The sequence below is a fragment of the Hyperolius riggenbachi genome, chromosome 1 (genome assembly GCF_040937935.1).
Source record: "Hyperolius riggenbachi isolate aHypRig1 chromosome 1, aHypRig1.pri, whole genome shotgun sequence".
In the NCBI taxonomy this organism is placed as follows: Eukaryota; Metazoa; Chordata; class Amphibia; order Anura; family Hyperoliidae; genus Hyperolius; species Hyperolius riggenbachi.
In genome coordinates this window covers 237,569,404-237,587,214 of record NC_090646.1, presented here as the reverse complement: position 1 = coordinate 237,587,214, position 17,811 = coordinate 237,569,404, and the positions used below count along the sequence as shown (strand labels likewise).

The 17,811-nt window shown below is 42.4% G+C and overlaps 1 protein-coding gene across 2 annotated transcripts in view; it reads right to left on the bottom strand.

Annotated features, from left to right (window-relative positions):
* Positions 1-17,811, bottom strand: part of LOC137503931 (endomucin-like) — a 140,746-nt gene that overhangs the window by 90,170 nt on the left and 32,765 nt on the right. For both annotated transcript variants that reach the window (XM_068231678.1, XM_068231687.1), the window contains exons 5-6: positions 9,070-9,120; positions 6,124-6,186 (exon numbers count right to left, since the gene is read on the bottom strand). In XM_068231678.1, the coding sequence (XP_068087779.1) occupies positions 6,124-6,186; positions 9,070-9,120 (114 nt within the window). The remainder of the gene's footprint in view (positions 1-6,123; positions 6,187-9,069; positions 9,121-17,811) is intronic.

Below are 17,811 nucleotides of genomic sequence, written 5' to 3'. Positions count from 1 at the left end.
CACGGGAGAGCATACAAACTCCATGCAGATAATGCCCTGGCTCGGATACGAACCAGGGACCCAGTGCTGCAAGGCAAGAGTGCTAACCACTATGCCACTGTGCTGCCCGTATATTATAATTAGAGTCCTACATATACAGTATACTACACATAAATAAGGGTGATCTGCAGCAACTGTTATTTGCATTTGACTTATTAATCCCAGCATGCCAGGCATTGCCGCAGAGATACATAGAGAGCACACTTCCTCTTGCGCAGATTGGCCGCGACTGGAAGAAGTAACACGACCCGATACTGAAGATGAAGGTGTAACGATCGGTGTAATACAGAGAGGGTCTGATTACCGGTGATCTGCAGTATCCCCGAGAATACAGATATATACCCGATTATTGATGATCTGCAGTATCACCGATAATCAGATATATCTCTAACCTCTGGACACCTGAGTAATAAGAGTGTTTAGTGCAACAGAAATACTTTGAGGACTGCACCTGTGGAGCAGTCGCACAGCAGTAAGGAGTACTGCACAGTACCACGTTCCTTCCGTAAGCCTGAGACTCTCCCGAGGGAGGGGTCAGGCTAGGAGTAGGAAGGACAAGTGTGAGTGACACCAGGAAGGGTGTCACCCACAGGTCTGTGAGCTATCTCTTGACTGAGGAGATAGCTCTCGAGGTCGGACAAGCCAGGTCGGCAACAGACAGACAGATCAGGGACAAAGACAGGAGACAGATGCAGAATCCTAAGACAAACAGAGTACGGCAACAGAGTATCAGATATAGCGAAGTACCTAATCAGAGATCAGAAGAGTAGTCAGGAAAGCAGAAGGTCATAACAAATAATCAACAATGCCTAATCTTGGGTGTGAGCTCCTTGATCATCAACACCCTGGAACTGGTCTGAGTATAACTAGATGGTAAGGCTAATTCCTAGTCTGAGGTCCCTGGTCATCAACACCTAGGAACTGGTCTAAATAATAACACAGATAATATACAGTTTTCCCTAGACTGAGGTGTGAGGTCCTTGATCATCAACACCTAGGAACTGGTCTAGATAATATCACAGATACTGACAAGGTCTGAGTGCTACCACGTAGTGATCGCAACGCCAGACACCAGAGAAATGACCAGCACCCAGTATATATACACAAGCGCCCTCCAGCGCCTCCCCTAAGTGCTGGACCAATGAAACCTGATAGAATTGTCAGCTGATCGGCTAGATCAGCTGACACCCTTCTGACTGCCATAAAGGCTCTGTCTCTCAACGCGCGCGCGCGTCCTTCTGAACCTGTGTGGAATATCAGTCCCAGCCACACCAGACATGTTTGAACGCGGGGTCAGCCGCACCGCTGTCAGAGCATGCGGCGGTTTCCCCGCGTTCAGCCATACTGCTCGTGGTAAACCCATGTGTGCAAACCGCCGCGTCGGACGCGGAATCCGCCGCCTTGTTCACCCTGGCATGCGGCGGTTTCTCCGCGCTCCGTCAGGCTAGTGGATGCAGGCCCATGTGCGCAAGCTTCCATGGTGAACGCGGAATCAGCCGCCTTACTCTGAGTACTCGCGGTGGCTTTTCCGCGTTTTCTCACAGAAGGCAGCGGAGGACGGCGGTACGGGAGTGATCCGTGCGGATGGGGCTGGAGGAAATCCCAGGTATGTATGAAACTTTATTTCCTCATCTCTGGTACACTTTAAAACATTTTGTAATATTAGATAATAAGGATTAAGGCTCATTCTCTTAAAAAGGCAAATCACACAGCTTGTATGCCAGCCAGGCAGGTTCTACATATGAGTCACACTGAGCAGCTGCCAGCATACAGGTTACAATGTTGTACCAGTCAACTGTGCCATTTGATGCCACCTAAAATGTCTGATTTCACAAATAAGTTTAATTGAGCCCTGAGTTGGCTTCTTAGAGTCCCTACTGTAGTTCCCCTGGAACTTGCAACTATTGTCCATCTCTATCAATCTCCATCATTAAACAGTATCCAGCCATCTGCCAAACCATGTTTCAGATTGCATGTAGCTTTTTGAGCCTACTGTTCAATGGACATAGTATCCACACTGATCAAAGTTTGTAAAATCACTAAACTTTTGATGCCTTTTGAGGCTACTACTAATTTATACTGAAAGCATCAAGCTATGTCACCTGTTTGAAAGTAAAAAATGACATTTAGAATATCTTTTTATTATTATTATTATTATTTTTGTTAGTTATTATCTAGGGATTATGAAGTAGTTTAACTTGCAGTTTAATAATAACAGTCGTATGAGGTCCAACCTTACCCCAAAACAAACCTCAATCTCCATTATTGCTCAGCAAGTCTGAAAGATTACTTGATTTAATTAATGTATATTTTTATATTATTTTTATAGAATGCTTTGGGGAAGGATAGTAAGAGGACCTGTCCATTACGATGATAATGATGGTCATAGTAGTTATTTATAAAATAGTTTGTGATGAATCGCATATATAATTAGAAAAGGTCTGCACTAGCATAAGGTTGGAATTGAAAACTTGATCAGATAGTTAGAAAATCTACTTAAATTAATTAATTTGAGTTGAATTTTACATTATTCTTAGATAATAATTCTGGGGGAATTTGGTTTCTCCCCCAGAAGTTATACTATATACCGTATATTATTGTTGTTGTTATTGTTATTTTGACTACTACTAGTAGTATAGTAGTAGTAGTAATAGTAGTATAAGCAGTAACAGTAGCCATTACAGTAACAAGATCCTCCTCTGAAATAGTCTGTGACGAATCATGTATATAACGAGAAAAGGGCTGTCCAAGGCAATTAAAACAATGCTGTCAGAAGGGTGGAATGAGGAAATTGGCTGCCGGAAAAGGAAATTCCAGACACTGAAATTCATAGACTGTGAGGCTTGATTCATACAATACAGGGGCAAAACCAGAGGAAGTGTTCAAGTAATATACCTCCTGTATGTAAATAAACTGCTATTTTCAAGCTTGATTGTAGTGATTGCTTACAAGAAAGACCAGATCACACAGCACAGTATGAGTACAATGTATTGATTAGTCAGTCACTGGATGGGAGCATGGAGATTAGGCAAGTTAGGTTCACTCAGATGCATAGCATGGGTTCACACTAATGGAGGTGCATGATCAGGTAGGACACAAAAGGAGGAGGACCCTGCCCAAAGGCTTAAGGTGGCCATACACTGGCCCGATTTGCACCCGTTTTGACAGCAGATTCGATCACTGGGATCGAATCTGCTGCCAATCGTTCACGCTACACGCCGAATTTCGATCCTTTTCGTCCGATCCCGTCGATCGCGCCGTGCGGAAAATAACCGTTGATCGCCCGCGGGTAAAGAGCGCATCGCTAGCGGCGTTTGAGTGCCCGACGACCGACGCAATAGAGCCGCATACATTACCTGCTCCGCCGGCGCGACTCCCGGGTCTCCGCTCTTCTCCGTCTCCGCTCTGGTCTGGTCTCCGGCATGCTTCCCTTCTTCCTGTCCCGGCAGGAAGTTTAAACAGTAGAGGGCGCTCTACTGTTTAAACTTCCCCCAGACAGGAAGAAGGGAAGCATGCCGGAGACCAGAGCAGAGCGGAGACGGAGAAGAAGAGCGGTGACCGGGGGCAGTCGCACCAGCGGAGCAGGTAATGTATGCGGGCGGGGGGAGCGGCGGCAGCACCACCACAACAGATTGTGATCGGTTTCAGGCTGAAATCGGTTCACAATCTGTTTGCAGTAAAGGTAGCCATACAATCCCTCTCTGATCAGATTCGATCAGATAGGGATCTGTCTGTTGGTCGAATCTGATGGCAAATCGACCAGTGTATGGCTACCTTTACAATCTAGAGGGAGAGGTAGGGACACAAAAGGTAGGGGACCAAAGTTCAGCTGTGGGTTTAGAGCAATTGTGACGGGTGGTAGGCCAGAGTGAAAAGGTGAGTTTTGAGGGCCTTCTTGAAGATATTGAAGGAGGGGGCTGCCCTAATGGGTGGAGGTAGGGAGTTCCATAGTGTTGGAGCAGCTCTTGAGAAGTCCTGGAGGCGTGAATGGGACTGGGTGATGCGGGGGGCGGTCAGGCGAAGTTCATTGGAAGAGCGGAGTGAGCGGCTAGGTGTGTACCTCTGAGTAAGATCGGAAATGTAGGTTGGAGAGGTTTTGTGGACAGATTTGTAGGTCAGACACAGTATCTTGAAACTGATTCTGGACTGGATAGGAAGCCAGTGGAGGGATTCACAGAGGGGAGCCACTGTGGTGGAGCGATGGGAGGAGTGGATAATTCTGGCTGCCACATTCATGATGGACTGCAGTGGGGCTATTCGGGTCATAGGGAGACCAGATAAAAGGGCATTGCAGTAGTCAAGGCGGGAAATTATGAGGGCATGGATGAGGAGTTTGGTGGTGGCAGAGGTCAGGAAAGGGCTAATCTTACAGATGTTACAAAGGTGGAAGTTGCAGGACATTGTGAGGTTTTGGATGTTGGAAGTGAAGGAGAGTGCGGAGTCAGCAGGGTGACACCCAGACAGTGGGCTTGAGAGGTAGGGCGAATGGTAGTGTGGTGAACAGTGACATGCACATCTGGGAGGTTCATGGATGGCCGGGGTGGGAAGATCATAAATTCCGTTTTGTCTAGATTTAGTTTCAGGAACCTAGCGGGTATATATATACATACATACACGTACTGGTATATAAAATAACATATATATATATATATATATATATATATATATATATATATATATATATATATATATATATATATATATATATATATATATAATTTATTTATTTATTTTTTATTATTATTTTTTTTTTTTTTTTGCCTTAACCACTAAGTGTCCAGCTTTAAAGTGTCCTCATTGCGAATACAGCTGCTTACTTAAAGGGAAACTGTCGCGACAATCTTAAAGAGACTCCGTAACAAAAATTGCATCCTGTTTTTTATCATCCTACAAGTTCAAAAAGCTATTCTAATGTGTTCTGGCTTACTGCAGCACTTTGTACTATCACAGTCTCTGTAATAAATCAATGTATCTTTCCCCTGTCAGACTTGTCGGCCTGTGTCTGGAAGGCTGCCAAGTTCTTCAGTGTTGTGGTTCTGCTATAAACTCCCCCTTCCAGGCCCCTCTATGCACACTGCCTGTGTGTTATTTAGGATTAGAGCAGCTTCTCTCTTCTTTCTTATCTTTTACAAGCTGCATAAATCGTCCTCTGAGCTGGCTGGGCTTTCACATACTGAGGAATTACAGATAAGGGCAAAGCTGTTTGCAGGAAGAAACAAGCAGCCTGAAACTTCAGTGCATGAAAACAGGGGGAAAGAAACACACAAATGATCTCTTGAGATTCAAAAGGAAGGCTGTATACAGCCTGCTTGTGTATAGATGTATTTTCTATGTGTGGACATACTGTACATCAACCTACTTCCTGTTTTGGTGGCCATTTTGTTTGTTTATAAACAAACTTTTTAAAACTGTTTTTAACCACTTTTAATGCGGCGGGGAGCGGCGAAATTGTGTCAGAGGGTAATAGGAGATGTCCCCTAACGCATTGGTATGTTTACTTTTGTGCGATTTTAACAATACAGATTCTCTTTAACATTTAAAACACATACAAATAAGAAGTAAATTTCTTCCAGCGTAAAATGAGCCATACATTACTTTTCTCCTATGTTGCTGTCACTTACAGTAGGTAGTAGAAATCTGACATTACCGACAGGTTTTGGGTTAGTCCATCTCTTCATGAGGGATTCTCAGCATGGCTTTTATACTTTATTAAGACATTCCCTGAAAAAGATTTATACAAAGATGCTGGCCAGCCTCCCTGCTCCCTGCACACTTCTTTGGTAGTTGGACGGAGCAATTGCCATTCACTAAGTGCTTTAAAAATAAAGAAAACCCTAAGAACCCCCCATAAGAAGATGGGGTAGTCTAAAATCTGTCGGTAATGTAAGATTTCTACTACTTACTGTCAGTGACAGCAACATAGGAGAAAAGTAATGTATGGCTCATTTTACTCTGGAAGAAACATACTTCTTATTTCTATATGTTTCCATGTATTTTAAATTTTCGTGACAGAGGTCCTTCAAATGCATCCTAATTCTTTGCAGGAAACTGTAAATCACAAACATGTGGCAGTGTTTGTCTTACCAGAGTTATTTCCAAACTTCATTGATGAGTCAGGTGTAGCATGTGTTTGACTGTCTGTTGAACCTGGAGAAACAATTAAATTAGCTTAAGGTGTTTAATCCAGCAAACAACAAAACAAGTTACGCAATTAAAAAAAACTATTTTTATGAATTTTACTGCATGACATTACATTAAAGATATTGTACATAAACATTTTACAAAACGTCACAAATAATCCTCACATTCTTATATGCATGTTAAGATTGTCTTACTATTACATTTTTCTGCTTCATATATTAAAAGATGATCATATGGCATCATTTTTGTTATGCTGTTTTTTAGTTTGGAGATCGATTATTAGAGTACTTAGTACTGTAGGCAGTTGGATCTTTGGAAAATACAAAAATATGATGATCTGGCATTATGGCTGAAAGAGGAACTGTCGCAAAATAAGAAGTATGTTTCTTCCTGAGTAAAATGAGCCATAAATTACTTCACTCCTATGTTGCTGGCATTTATAGTAAGTAGTAGAAATCTGACATTACTGACAGGTTTTGGGCTAGTCCATCTCTCCATAGGGGATTCTCACCATGGCCTTTATTCTTTATAAAGATTTATACAAAGATGCTGATCAGCCTCCCTGCTCACCGTACACTTTTTTGGCAGTTGGACGGAGCAACTGCCATTCACTAAGTGCATTTTGAAAATAAAAAAATTCCTGTGAACCCCCCATGAGGAGATGGGCTAGTCCAAAACCTGTTGGTTCAGTCAGATTTCTACTACTTACTGTAAGTGATAGCAACACAGGAGAAAAGTAATTTATGGCTCATTTTACTCTGGAAGAAACATACTTCTTAATTGTATATGTTCGCATATATTTTAAGATTTTAGCGACAGAGGTCCTTTAAGTATGTAAGAAACACCAGAGTACTAGGGTCCCAATTTAACTATCATTTCTCCTATGTTTTCTCTCAGGAGTTAATTTTTCATCTAATCAACAAAAATAATGTTTTAGGACCAATACTAAAAAGTATGTAAAAAAATAGTATCAAATTTATTTCGAGTATTTTCTTGCTTCCTGGGGGATTAAAAAGTATTTACTTATTATAAGGAATGAAAACATCTCATGTAAAAAAACACACGAGAAAAGTTAATTGAAGCCTTGGTCTCTCAATGCAATTAAGAAATTTTACCGGAGAACAACGTTAAAAAAAGTGGAAAAAAAACCTGCCTCAAAATGCAAATTAACATGTGGAGTTGATTTTCGAAAGATACAAGATATTATTTTTTTTGTGCACATACATAGGGCAAGAAGTGCTCTACCTTTGGTGGAACCCAAACCAAAACCCCATAATGCTCCAAGGAGACCAACTGAGCACACCAGGGGCCATATTTTTCATCTTTGAGTTAGAATAACTTTTCAGCACTTTGCAAAATTAAAAGTACCAAAAGGTTGGTTAAAAAGTACTGTAAATATTATATTGAGTATTCTTTTGCTTGTTGGTGAAGGCATTTTATTGGAAAGTATGAAAATATCACCCAGGAGAAAACTCAGGAGAAAAAGTGAAATGCATATGGGCCCACGAGTGGCTACAGCACTCAAGCTCTTTGAGTCCAACAGGATAAAACCACTAAACAAGGGTTAACATGGCATTTCAAGCATTTTCACCTATAGTTTAAATGTTCTATAATAGAATAACTAGACAGTTATAGATGGTCAATTCAATGCAAATAATCCAATGCCGGGGGGGGGGGGGGGGGGGGGGGTTATAGTAAGGCATTGCTAATTCCAGAACATGCTTATGAACCAGACTGATGGCCACACCTAGAGCAGGCACCAGACTGTTGGCCACACCTAGATCAGGCACCAGACTGATGGCCACACCTAGAGCAGGCACCAGACTGATGGCCACACCCAGATCAGGCAGATCAGGCACCAGACTGATGGCCACACCCAGATCAGGCACCAGACTGATGGCCACACCAAGATCAGGCACTAGAGTGATGGCCACACTCAGATCAGTCACCAAACACATGCAGGCAGACGCCCCAGGAAGTCCCCACAGGTATTTGTCACATAATTGCTAAACATGTTTAAGCCATGGGGCACTTATAAGCCTCCGTTGTATTGCACATGGTCCTACCACGAGTGTCCTTAATAGCAGGACATGTGTTGCAAATAAGCATGTCAGAAAAAAAGCAGGATCTGGCAGATCACCCCTAGAATGCAGAATCCAAATGAACACTGCAAACATTGCTAATTCCAGTACATACTTATGAACCAGCCTGCTGGTCACACCTGAATCAGGCACTAGAATCAATCAGACACACACAGACGGACAATCCAGATGGCCTAAAGCTACAACCATACCTGTCTCTAATTGTCATTAAAAGCACTCATCGTGTTGCAGCTGGGGGACCTCCTGGAGTGGTGTCTGTCTTTGCATGTTTGGTTGTTTCTAGTGCTTGATATGAATGTGGCCCTCAATCTAGCTTGTAAGCTTGCTCATTGCCTACAAGCTTATCATTGTTGATCCTTGGTACAGCCAGTATTCCAAGCAAATAATGAAATGTTTGATGTTAGAGCTTAAAGTGGACCTGAACCCTTGCACAGGAGAGATGGAAAACACAGAGAAAATCATCCTGTGTTCACCCTGTGTGTGTTTATAGAGAACAGCCTATCTAATTCTCCTTTCTCAGCAAGTAATGAGCTAGTGTAATTTGAGCTTCCAGCTGTCTGCCATGTCTACCGAGTTGTGAGCTAACACAGGAGATTAACCATTTCTTTGCTCCCAGAAAACCAGGAAATAAATACACTGCAGCATATCTGTCAAAGTTCTTTAAGCTGTAACAAGGAAATGTTTTTCTTTAATGGTTATTATGCTGTTTACCTTTTAGAGAAGAGAGGAGGTTCTGAGTTCAGATCTGCCTTAAAAGATCATCTAGTTAAAAAGATATAGTACTTACCAGAAGAGGTAACATTTGGTGGAGATGTTGAAGACACAGCTTTTTCTGCAACTTAAAACATATTTCTTTTTATTATTGTCTTTCAACAAAATGATGCACATATAAAAAAAAACATTTTTTTGATTCTAAAAGACAAAAGCCAATCTAAGGGCTTATTCACAATGGGCAATTTCGTGCATGCATATCAACGGGCTAAAATGTCAGGGGCAAGATTCCACCGAAAAAATATATGAAAATACATGTGGCATGTGATGTTTTATCTAACCATTGGTCTTATCTATTTGTCATAAATTAGCTAGCATACGTGTGAGACTCTCCTGAAGTTGTTATTAAGGCATCGGACTATTATTAATGTTTGCAAAAGAATGTTCTCTTCGAATGTCCAGTGTATATAAACTGTGTGTTTTAACATCTTGTTAATGTTCAGGAACGAAGTCCAAAAAAGGCTTATTAGCCAAAAGATTACTTTTTATTTACGTATAAGTTAGTGAATAAATTGTATCATCATGATTCAAGACTTCTTGCTTTTACTGATGGCTAACATGGTACAACACTCTATTGCTTATAAATTAAGCTATATAACTGAAAATAAAAAATATGAGACTCTTTTCTTTGCTACTAATGTTCTATAAATTATCCGTACTGCACATACAATTTATCTCATAAGTATATTTTCACTTCAGTGTCACTTTAAGTATCTAACTCTTAAACTCTTGCTCCTCCCACAGTCGCTTTAAACCAGTCTTTGACTAACTCCTAAATTAAAAATTGGAAGATCATTCCTTCCTATGCAACTTCAATTAACAATTATTTTTATGAGAAAAAAGGCAGATAGCAAAAGCATCATAATACAGTATAAAACACCTAATACTGACCATGCACTGTGCAGCGGCACCCCGCAATACATATCGTACAGGACATTGCAAATGTGTAAGTACTGTAAAATAAAGCTTAGCAATAGTCCAAAGAAAGCACTGCGTTTCCCAGCTGTAAGTAAACATTTCCTAAAGTATACAATTAGAAATACCTGAACAGCAATGCTAGCAAATAGCATTATATAATCAAGCAGATGAAGTAAAAATGTTATAACACTGTAAATCTCCAATGAATAATTCATGCTCCTTATTAAAAGTAATAAATTTAAGGTTATTTGAGGACGGTACTAAAACACAGTAGGAATTGTACAATATACATAATTTATGAGTGCAGTTTCCTCGAGCTGTAAGCTTTGTTCTTTATGCACAAAAAAGCCATCCACTAACACAGTGACGCGGATCTACTAATGCTGTGTTATGCGGCATTAACCCGCAATTGGGAAGAAGATCTGGAACGGATGCTCACTAATTTAAATGGTCCAAATTGGGCATTTCTACATGTGCATGTACTGCCCACATTGGCACTCTGAAAACTGGCTATGTGGTTCCCAGCATTTAGTGTAGATATTCCAGGCAACGGCTGCATTGCCAGCTAGTAATAGGATTGGTGATGCTATAAAAGTTATGCACCAAGTGATATCAGGACTGGAGCTGAGATATTTTGTAGTACAACACATTTTTAAACATGGTGGTGGTGGTGGTGTGTGTGTGGGGGGGGGATGCAGCAGTTTTTAGTTAATTGGCTTCCCTATGTTTCAGCCTGCAATTGCATTTAAAGTGACAGTACAATCTATAAACATTCTGTAATATGAAGGGGATGAATGATCCCTGCTCATAGGTGAAGTGATTATACCGGTACAGTATATTAGTACCCCTTATTCCATTCCAACAAGGGTAATGAACAAAAAACACAGAGACAATTTTAAAACATATTTTATTATTCTCAAGTAACAGTAAATCCTTACATGTAACCAATGTTCCCACATCAAAATCCTCTTTAATGTAAGGATGGTCATGTCTAGAAGAACTCATGGAGAAGCATGTGATCAGTTTGGTCAGGTGATAGATATGTAAGTCTCTGATTTGCTAGTCATGACTGTGTGCTAAAGTAGGATGTGATCACATGCTTCTCCAAGAGTTCTCCTAGACATGACTGTAGAAACATCATTTTTTGGTTGCTATGGGCAACAGCACACCTTCTGTTCTGCACCAGCAGCTTATAACTGCACATAGCAATACGAAATTCCCACAGTCAGCACAGATATCTTACCTAAAGTGGATTCCAGAAGCCTCAGGGCCCGTTTCCACTATCGCAAATCTGCATGCGTTGTCCGCATGCGGATTTTCATAGCCAATACAAGTGGATGGCCCTGTTTCCACTTGTCAGTAATCCTGAGCGTTTTTCTGTGCGGGAGAAATCTGCACGGAAGAGCCCTCAGAATTCGTACCCCGCACACCGCTATGCGAATCGGCGCTAATGTATTTGATAGGGAAATCGCATGTGGTTTTGCCATTCGTATTTTACCACAATTTCGCATGCAATTTCGCATAGAAACTAATGTTAAATCACACAGGCAGTGACATGGTTAAAATCGCATAAATACTCACTCACGTGGTCTCCGCAGCGCCTCTGACAGAGCAGGCGCACCAAGAGCTGCTTGTAACGCGGCTCTTGGTAGCGTCCTGCTCCAACACCACCAGGCGTTGCGTTAGGGGCACGTTATGTGCCCTATAACATCCCCTAAAAGTAACATCCTGGTGTGTAAGTAGCCTTAAGGAATTTATTTGGCAAATAAAGTAATACAGGTGTGTTCATCACTTATCTTCATTACATGTTCATTACCTCAGCAAAGTAATCAAACTGTAGTAGGTCATCTTAAAGGGAACCTAAACTGAGAAGGATATGTATTTTTCCGTTTAAAATAATACCAGTTGCCTGACTCTCCTGCTGATCCTGTGTCTCTAATGCTTTTAGCCACAGCCCCTCACAAGCATGCAGATCAGGTGCTCTGACTGAAGTCAGACTCGATTAGCTGCATGCTTGTTTCAGGAGTGATTCAGACACTACTGCAGCCTGAGATCAGCAGGACTGACAAGGAACTGGTATTGTTTAAAAGGAAACATCCATATCCCTCTGAGTTTAGGTTTCCTTTAAGCATTTCCTAGCTCTTGAGCCAGTCCTTGTGAATAACTCAGGTTTTCTCTTACGAACATCTATGCTACGTTGCACTAAGACTGCTATGCACTCTATGCTACAGCATACCGACAGGTGACAGGAAGTTTAGGGAAGTTAGAAGAAGTTAGAAGTGACTAGAAGTTAGCTCTGCAGCTCAGGTTTGGCTTTATATATTAGATTCTAAAGCAGTTTTCCTCAATTTAAGGCCCGCGGGCCGAATGCGGCCCCCTGAGACTTTTTTAACGCCCCCCCCCCCCCCCCACACACACACACACACAAAAAGTGTATTATTTATAGATGCGGACCGCCGCATCTTTAAAAATTATCAGCCCACATATAGAATAGCAGTGCTGACACCACCCTTTCACATGGAAGCCAGAAAGAAGTCATTCACAGGCTTCCAATTATTCACTGTTGTTCAGTTGGACAGCAGGTTGTCATCTGGGTATGCTCATTTGTCTGGCCCGCAAAGACTTGTGAGGGTCACAATATATGCACTTGCTGTGTTGGTGTCATAACTGCACTTGCTGAGTTGGGGGGCATACTATCTGCACATGTTAAAATGGTCTGGTTAAATTGAAGACATTAGAGCTGCACATGTTAATAGGAGCTGTCTACAATACTTAGGTACAATGTAATGTTTTTCTACATCATTTTATGTATACTCTGGCCCCCCAGCAGTCTGAAGTATGTTGACCCGGCCCTTGACCAAAAAAGTATGGGGACCCTTGCTCTAAATAGTTAAATGTGACATTACCCGAGGGGTGTATCATGATCGTGTCAGATCTGTCAATCACCTGTAGAAGATCACAGGAGCCAACTATTGGCTCCTGTGGATATATAACTGACAGGACACTGCACAGGCATGAATGAAACCTGTCTGATAAGGACCCAATAACCAAAAATGAAGTAATATGTCCCAACTGAATACGTTTACTGGTCTTGCTGACCATGTTTTCTATTTAAAGCATAACAAACCTTGTTTTGCTGGTGCTGCGTCAGCCCATCTGGCATACGAGCTTCTATCGCTCTATGGCCTTGTGGAAGGTACACAAAATGTTCTACTGAAACTTGTGCTTCCAGAAATGTCTCTATATCTCTGTAAGGTAAGTTCTCCTTAAAGAGAAACTCTGTATATAAAGTCTCTGACTAAACCATGGTTCACTAATGCTAATATGACATTCTCTACTGCAAGAATATGATCCATAAGATTGCTTCTTACAATGACCATCACTCCTGAAGGATGTTTGTACTCCCCATTCAGAGCTCCTTGCTAGCCAGATCTACCTTCCTGGTCACCAAACTTGTATGGTTGATGAAGTGGTTAAAGGATACCCGAAGTGACATGTGACATGATGAGATAGACATGTGTATGTACAGTGCCTAGCACACAAATAACTATGCTGTGATCCTTTTTTTCTTTCTCTGCCTGAAAGAGTTAAATATCAGGTATGTAAGTGGCTGACCCAGTCCTGACTCAGACAGGATGTGACTACAGTGTGACCTTCACTGATGAGAAATTCCAACTATAAAACATTTTCCTAGCAGAAAATGGCTTCTGAGAGCAAGAAAGAGATAAAAAGGGGAATTTCTTATCATTGAGGGTCACACTGTAGTCACTTCCTGTCTGAGTCAGGACTGAGTCATCCACTTACATACCTGATATTTAACTCTTTCAGGCAAAAAAAAAAAAAAGGAACACAGCATAGTTATTTGTGTGCTAGGCAATGTACAACACATGTCTATCTCATCATGTCACCTCGGATATTATTTAATAAGGCAGGGGGGTGGGCAAAGCTGCAGGTTTTTTTTTCCAAATTAAAGTATTAGGCCCGGTTCACGTTAGCGGTAAAAAATGGTCCACTCCCGGATCAGAAGGGAACGGATGGGAATGCATCCAATGTTAACCTATGGATCTGTTCACATCCGTCAAATGTATCCGTTAGGCATAATCCGCTGAATGGACCGCAAGTTTCCTGCAGCACCAATTTTAACCACTTGACGTCCGCAGTGATAACTTTCCCCCCCCCCCCCCCCCTAAAGACCAGGCTCTTTGTTGCAGCGTTGGGCTGTGCAGGCTTTTCAGCCTCACACACAGCCCAGCTTAGGTGCTCAGCGATCGGACTCGCCTCCTTTTTTGTCCCTAAGGGGACATGCCACCGGAGGGGTCCGATCGCTGCTGCCACTTTTTTTTTTCCAGGCCTCATCGAGGCTGTTTCTCTCCCCTTCCTCCCTCCCTCCCTCCCCTTCCCTCCACCCCTCCGATGCCTGCATTGGAACAGGACGGCGATCTGTCCTGTTCCGCCTCTCATAGGCATCAGCCTATGAGAGGCCGGAGCTACCCGGCCAATCAGAGGCCGGAGATCGCCGATCTCATACAGCGCTGCGGCCCCCGTTTACAAGCAGCCTGCTAGCCGCGATCGGTGGCTAGCAGGCTATTCATGGAACTCCGCTCCGTGAACGGGCAGGGAACGATTGCGCATGCGTGTGGCCATTCCCTGGGAAACTGCAGCCCCAGGACTTGACGCCAATTGGCATTAGGCGGTCCTGGGGCTGCCGCTGCGGTCATGCCCATTGGCGTGAGGCGGTCTTCAAGTAGTTAATCGACCGCTGAGCCCAGCGGAATGGAAACAGAAACTTAAGCGCTGCATTGTGGCAATGAGAAAACATAATGTTTCTTCACACTAGTGAAGAAACGGACCATTCTAAACGGAAAAATCCTCTTTGGTGATGGGGGCCTGGAGGGATGTGGGGAAATGGAGCAGAAGCAGTGAAACGGAAATGTAGTGGCAACGGAGTGAAAACAGATCTGATCGACCGGTGATCAGATCCGTTTTCACAGATGCCACTCCAATTCAAGTGTGAACTGGGCCTTAAAAATATGTTTTTCAAGTCCCTGGTTTAATAAACTGTGAAAATGTCCATGTGCATTTGAGTGCATTTGTGTGCATGTAATGTGCAAGAAAATATAGACTTCAGTCACTGCACTGCTTGGCCGCAGCACTTTTGTTTTTTCATAAATGATGTGAATGGCCTGCAGCCAAGGCAATATACTGCCTGGTGAGGGATAGGGATAGGTAAACCACACCCTATTCATTTTGAACTGTAGGTCATTATGTGCAGAGAGTAGAGGGGGCCCACAGTGTGCACACCTCAGCCTCATCATGGCATGGGCAAATGTATCTTACCTGGCAAACATGTTTGTTGTACAGTAGAGATTACATGTTGCAATCCTTCAGCTGAATCACACATGTGCGATCTTGTTATCTGTATATCAGCTCTGCATGTCAAAGTATGGGTTACAGAGAATAGTGATCTTGCAGCAAGCTGATATATACCTTATATGGAATGTATTATCAGCCAAATGACTTCTCATTTTATCCAGTTACTTTTGTGTGTCAAACAATCCAATTTGCAGGTGAAGAAAACAAACCATCTCCCAGCCTTCTGGTTGGGCAGTGGAGATCAGCAGATCATTTTTTTCACAGTTGAGTCCCCTCTTTTTCATTTTACAGCAGAGTAGAGAACGCATCAAGGCCAAATAAGGTTTTTTTTTTATCTATCTGTATATAAAATGTATTCCGTTGATCTCTTGTAAGAATTTCTGATTTGACTTTGTTTTAATAAACATTTGGCTGGTGTCCATCTTTAAATACTAATTTTTGAAAAGGCTGATGAAGAGGATGATAACATACAATGCTGATTAAACAGTTATTTTTAACCTTATGACCGTTCCTACAATTGTTGTAGATCCAATTGGTGGTAAGACTGAAGTACATACGGTACCTAAATTAACTGAATTATATAAAATATGTTTTTAGTACAGCACATAATAAAACAAGTGCATTCAATTCTAAAAGTCAGCTTTCCTTTTAGTATAACAATGTTTGTAAGAGAATAACGAAACAGCTCGGGGGGGACCCAAAACCACAAGGAAAGTTTAGAGGACCAAAAGAGACAGAAAAACCCTCCTATTAAAAAAGCAATGCTTACTGTGGTTTGCCTTTTTTTTTCTTTTAAAGGAGAAGTGGTTTGCCATCTTAAAACAGAAGGTATTTGCAATAATTCAGATTTAAGTGTGTAACTGTGGTTACCCACAATGCTCCACTGCTGAATATGCAAATGATCTCTATGCCCCTGAAGCCAGGCTTACACCCAGAACCGCTGGTGTATAGCATGCCTATAGCTTTAAATTTACATCAACCCAACATGCAGACAGCCTGACTTTAGGAGCATAGAGATCATTTGCATATTCAGCAGTGGTGCATTGTGGGTAACCACAGTTAAACACTTAAATCTGAATTATCGCAAATACCTAATGTTTGTAAGTAAAAAGAAGAACAACAAAGAACACAGAATAAAAGCACTGAAGTAAAGAGGAGGCGGAAGGGGGCAGAAGAAGGAAGATGAAGGAACAATGAAAAAGGAAGAAAAATCTCAGAAGTGTAGGTAAGAAGGAAGAGGAAAGAAGATGGAAAAAAAACAAGATCGATAAAGAAAAGAAATATGTAAGCAACAACAGATTACTCAAGATTTTTACATTACATTAACTTACTGAACACAACCTGCCCATTTGTTGTTTCTGAAAGAAGAAAACACAGAGAGCCCAATATAATGTAGGCTGTATTGGACATAATGGATAATGAAGGTAAGTAAAATGATACTCACAAACCAGGGTTACCCAATTAGACAACCACTGTAAATGCAGGTGGGGAGATTAAGACCTGTCCCCACTCAGGATTAAGAAGTCGCTCTCTGTAGATCGGAAAGAAAGGGGGTATATCAGTCACCCCTCCACCAGGGGTGGACACCGGTATCGCAGGAAGTGAACAGGGGCGCCAACAGGATAAAATATGCTAAAAACTCTAAAATTGTTATGGTGGCAGTGGTGGACTTACCTCCCTGAAGCAAACATGAAACTGTCAATTTTCAAAAGTTTAAATTTATTGACATACGGCAGAAAACAAAGCTGCAACACGTTTCGCAGGTATATTCCTGCTTCATTGGGCAATTACACAAAAGAGTATCTAACAATAATATGTCTTGATAACGCCTAGCGCCTCTGTTTGGTGTTTCTGATTCTTCTTCTGTCATTCACATGCTACACCAAGCTGTGTCACACGGACAGTGGCGGCGCTACACTGGGGCTTGCCCAGGCTTCAGCCCCAGCTGGCAACTTGTTAGCCCCTCTTAAAGCCCCCCCGCTGGCCGTGGCCACCGCAAGTCTGTACTTGTCAGATGACAAAAAATGATCAAGGCGCCAGCCGCGCTAATAAGGGATGCGGGAGCCTGCTTTATTCCTCCCTCCCTCCTCCCTTCCTATGAATGCACCCCCACCTGCTGTGAATGTCCCTTCCCGTAGGCAGTGTGTGCGGAGCAGAGCGGAGCGGTAGGTCCTCTTACCGCAATCCATGCTCACCGGCAACTAGTCTCTTGCTTCCTGTTTACCATGACGTCACAGGAAGCAGGAGACTAGTTGCCGGTGAGCATGGATTGCGGTAAGAGGACCTACCGCTCCGCTCTGCTCCGCACACACTGCCTACGGAGGGGACATTCACAGCAGGTGGGGGCATTCAGAGGAAGGGAGGAGGGAGGGAGGAATAAAGCAGGCTCCCGCATCCCTTATTAGCGCAGTGGCGCCTCGATCATTTTCTTCCTGTCTTCTCTCCCCAGGGCAATCTCCTCACACAC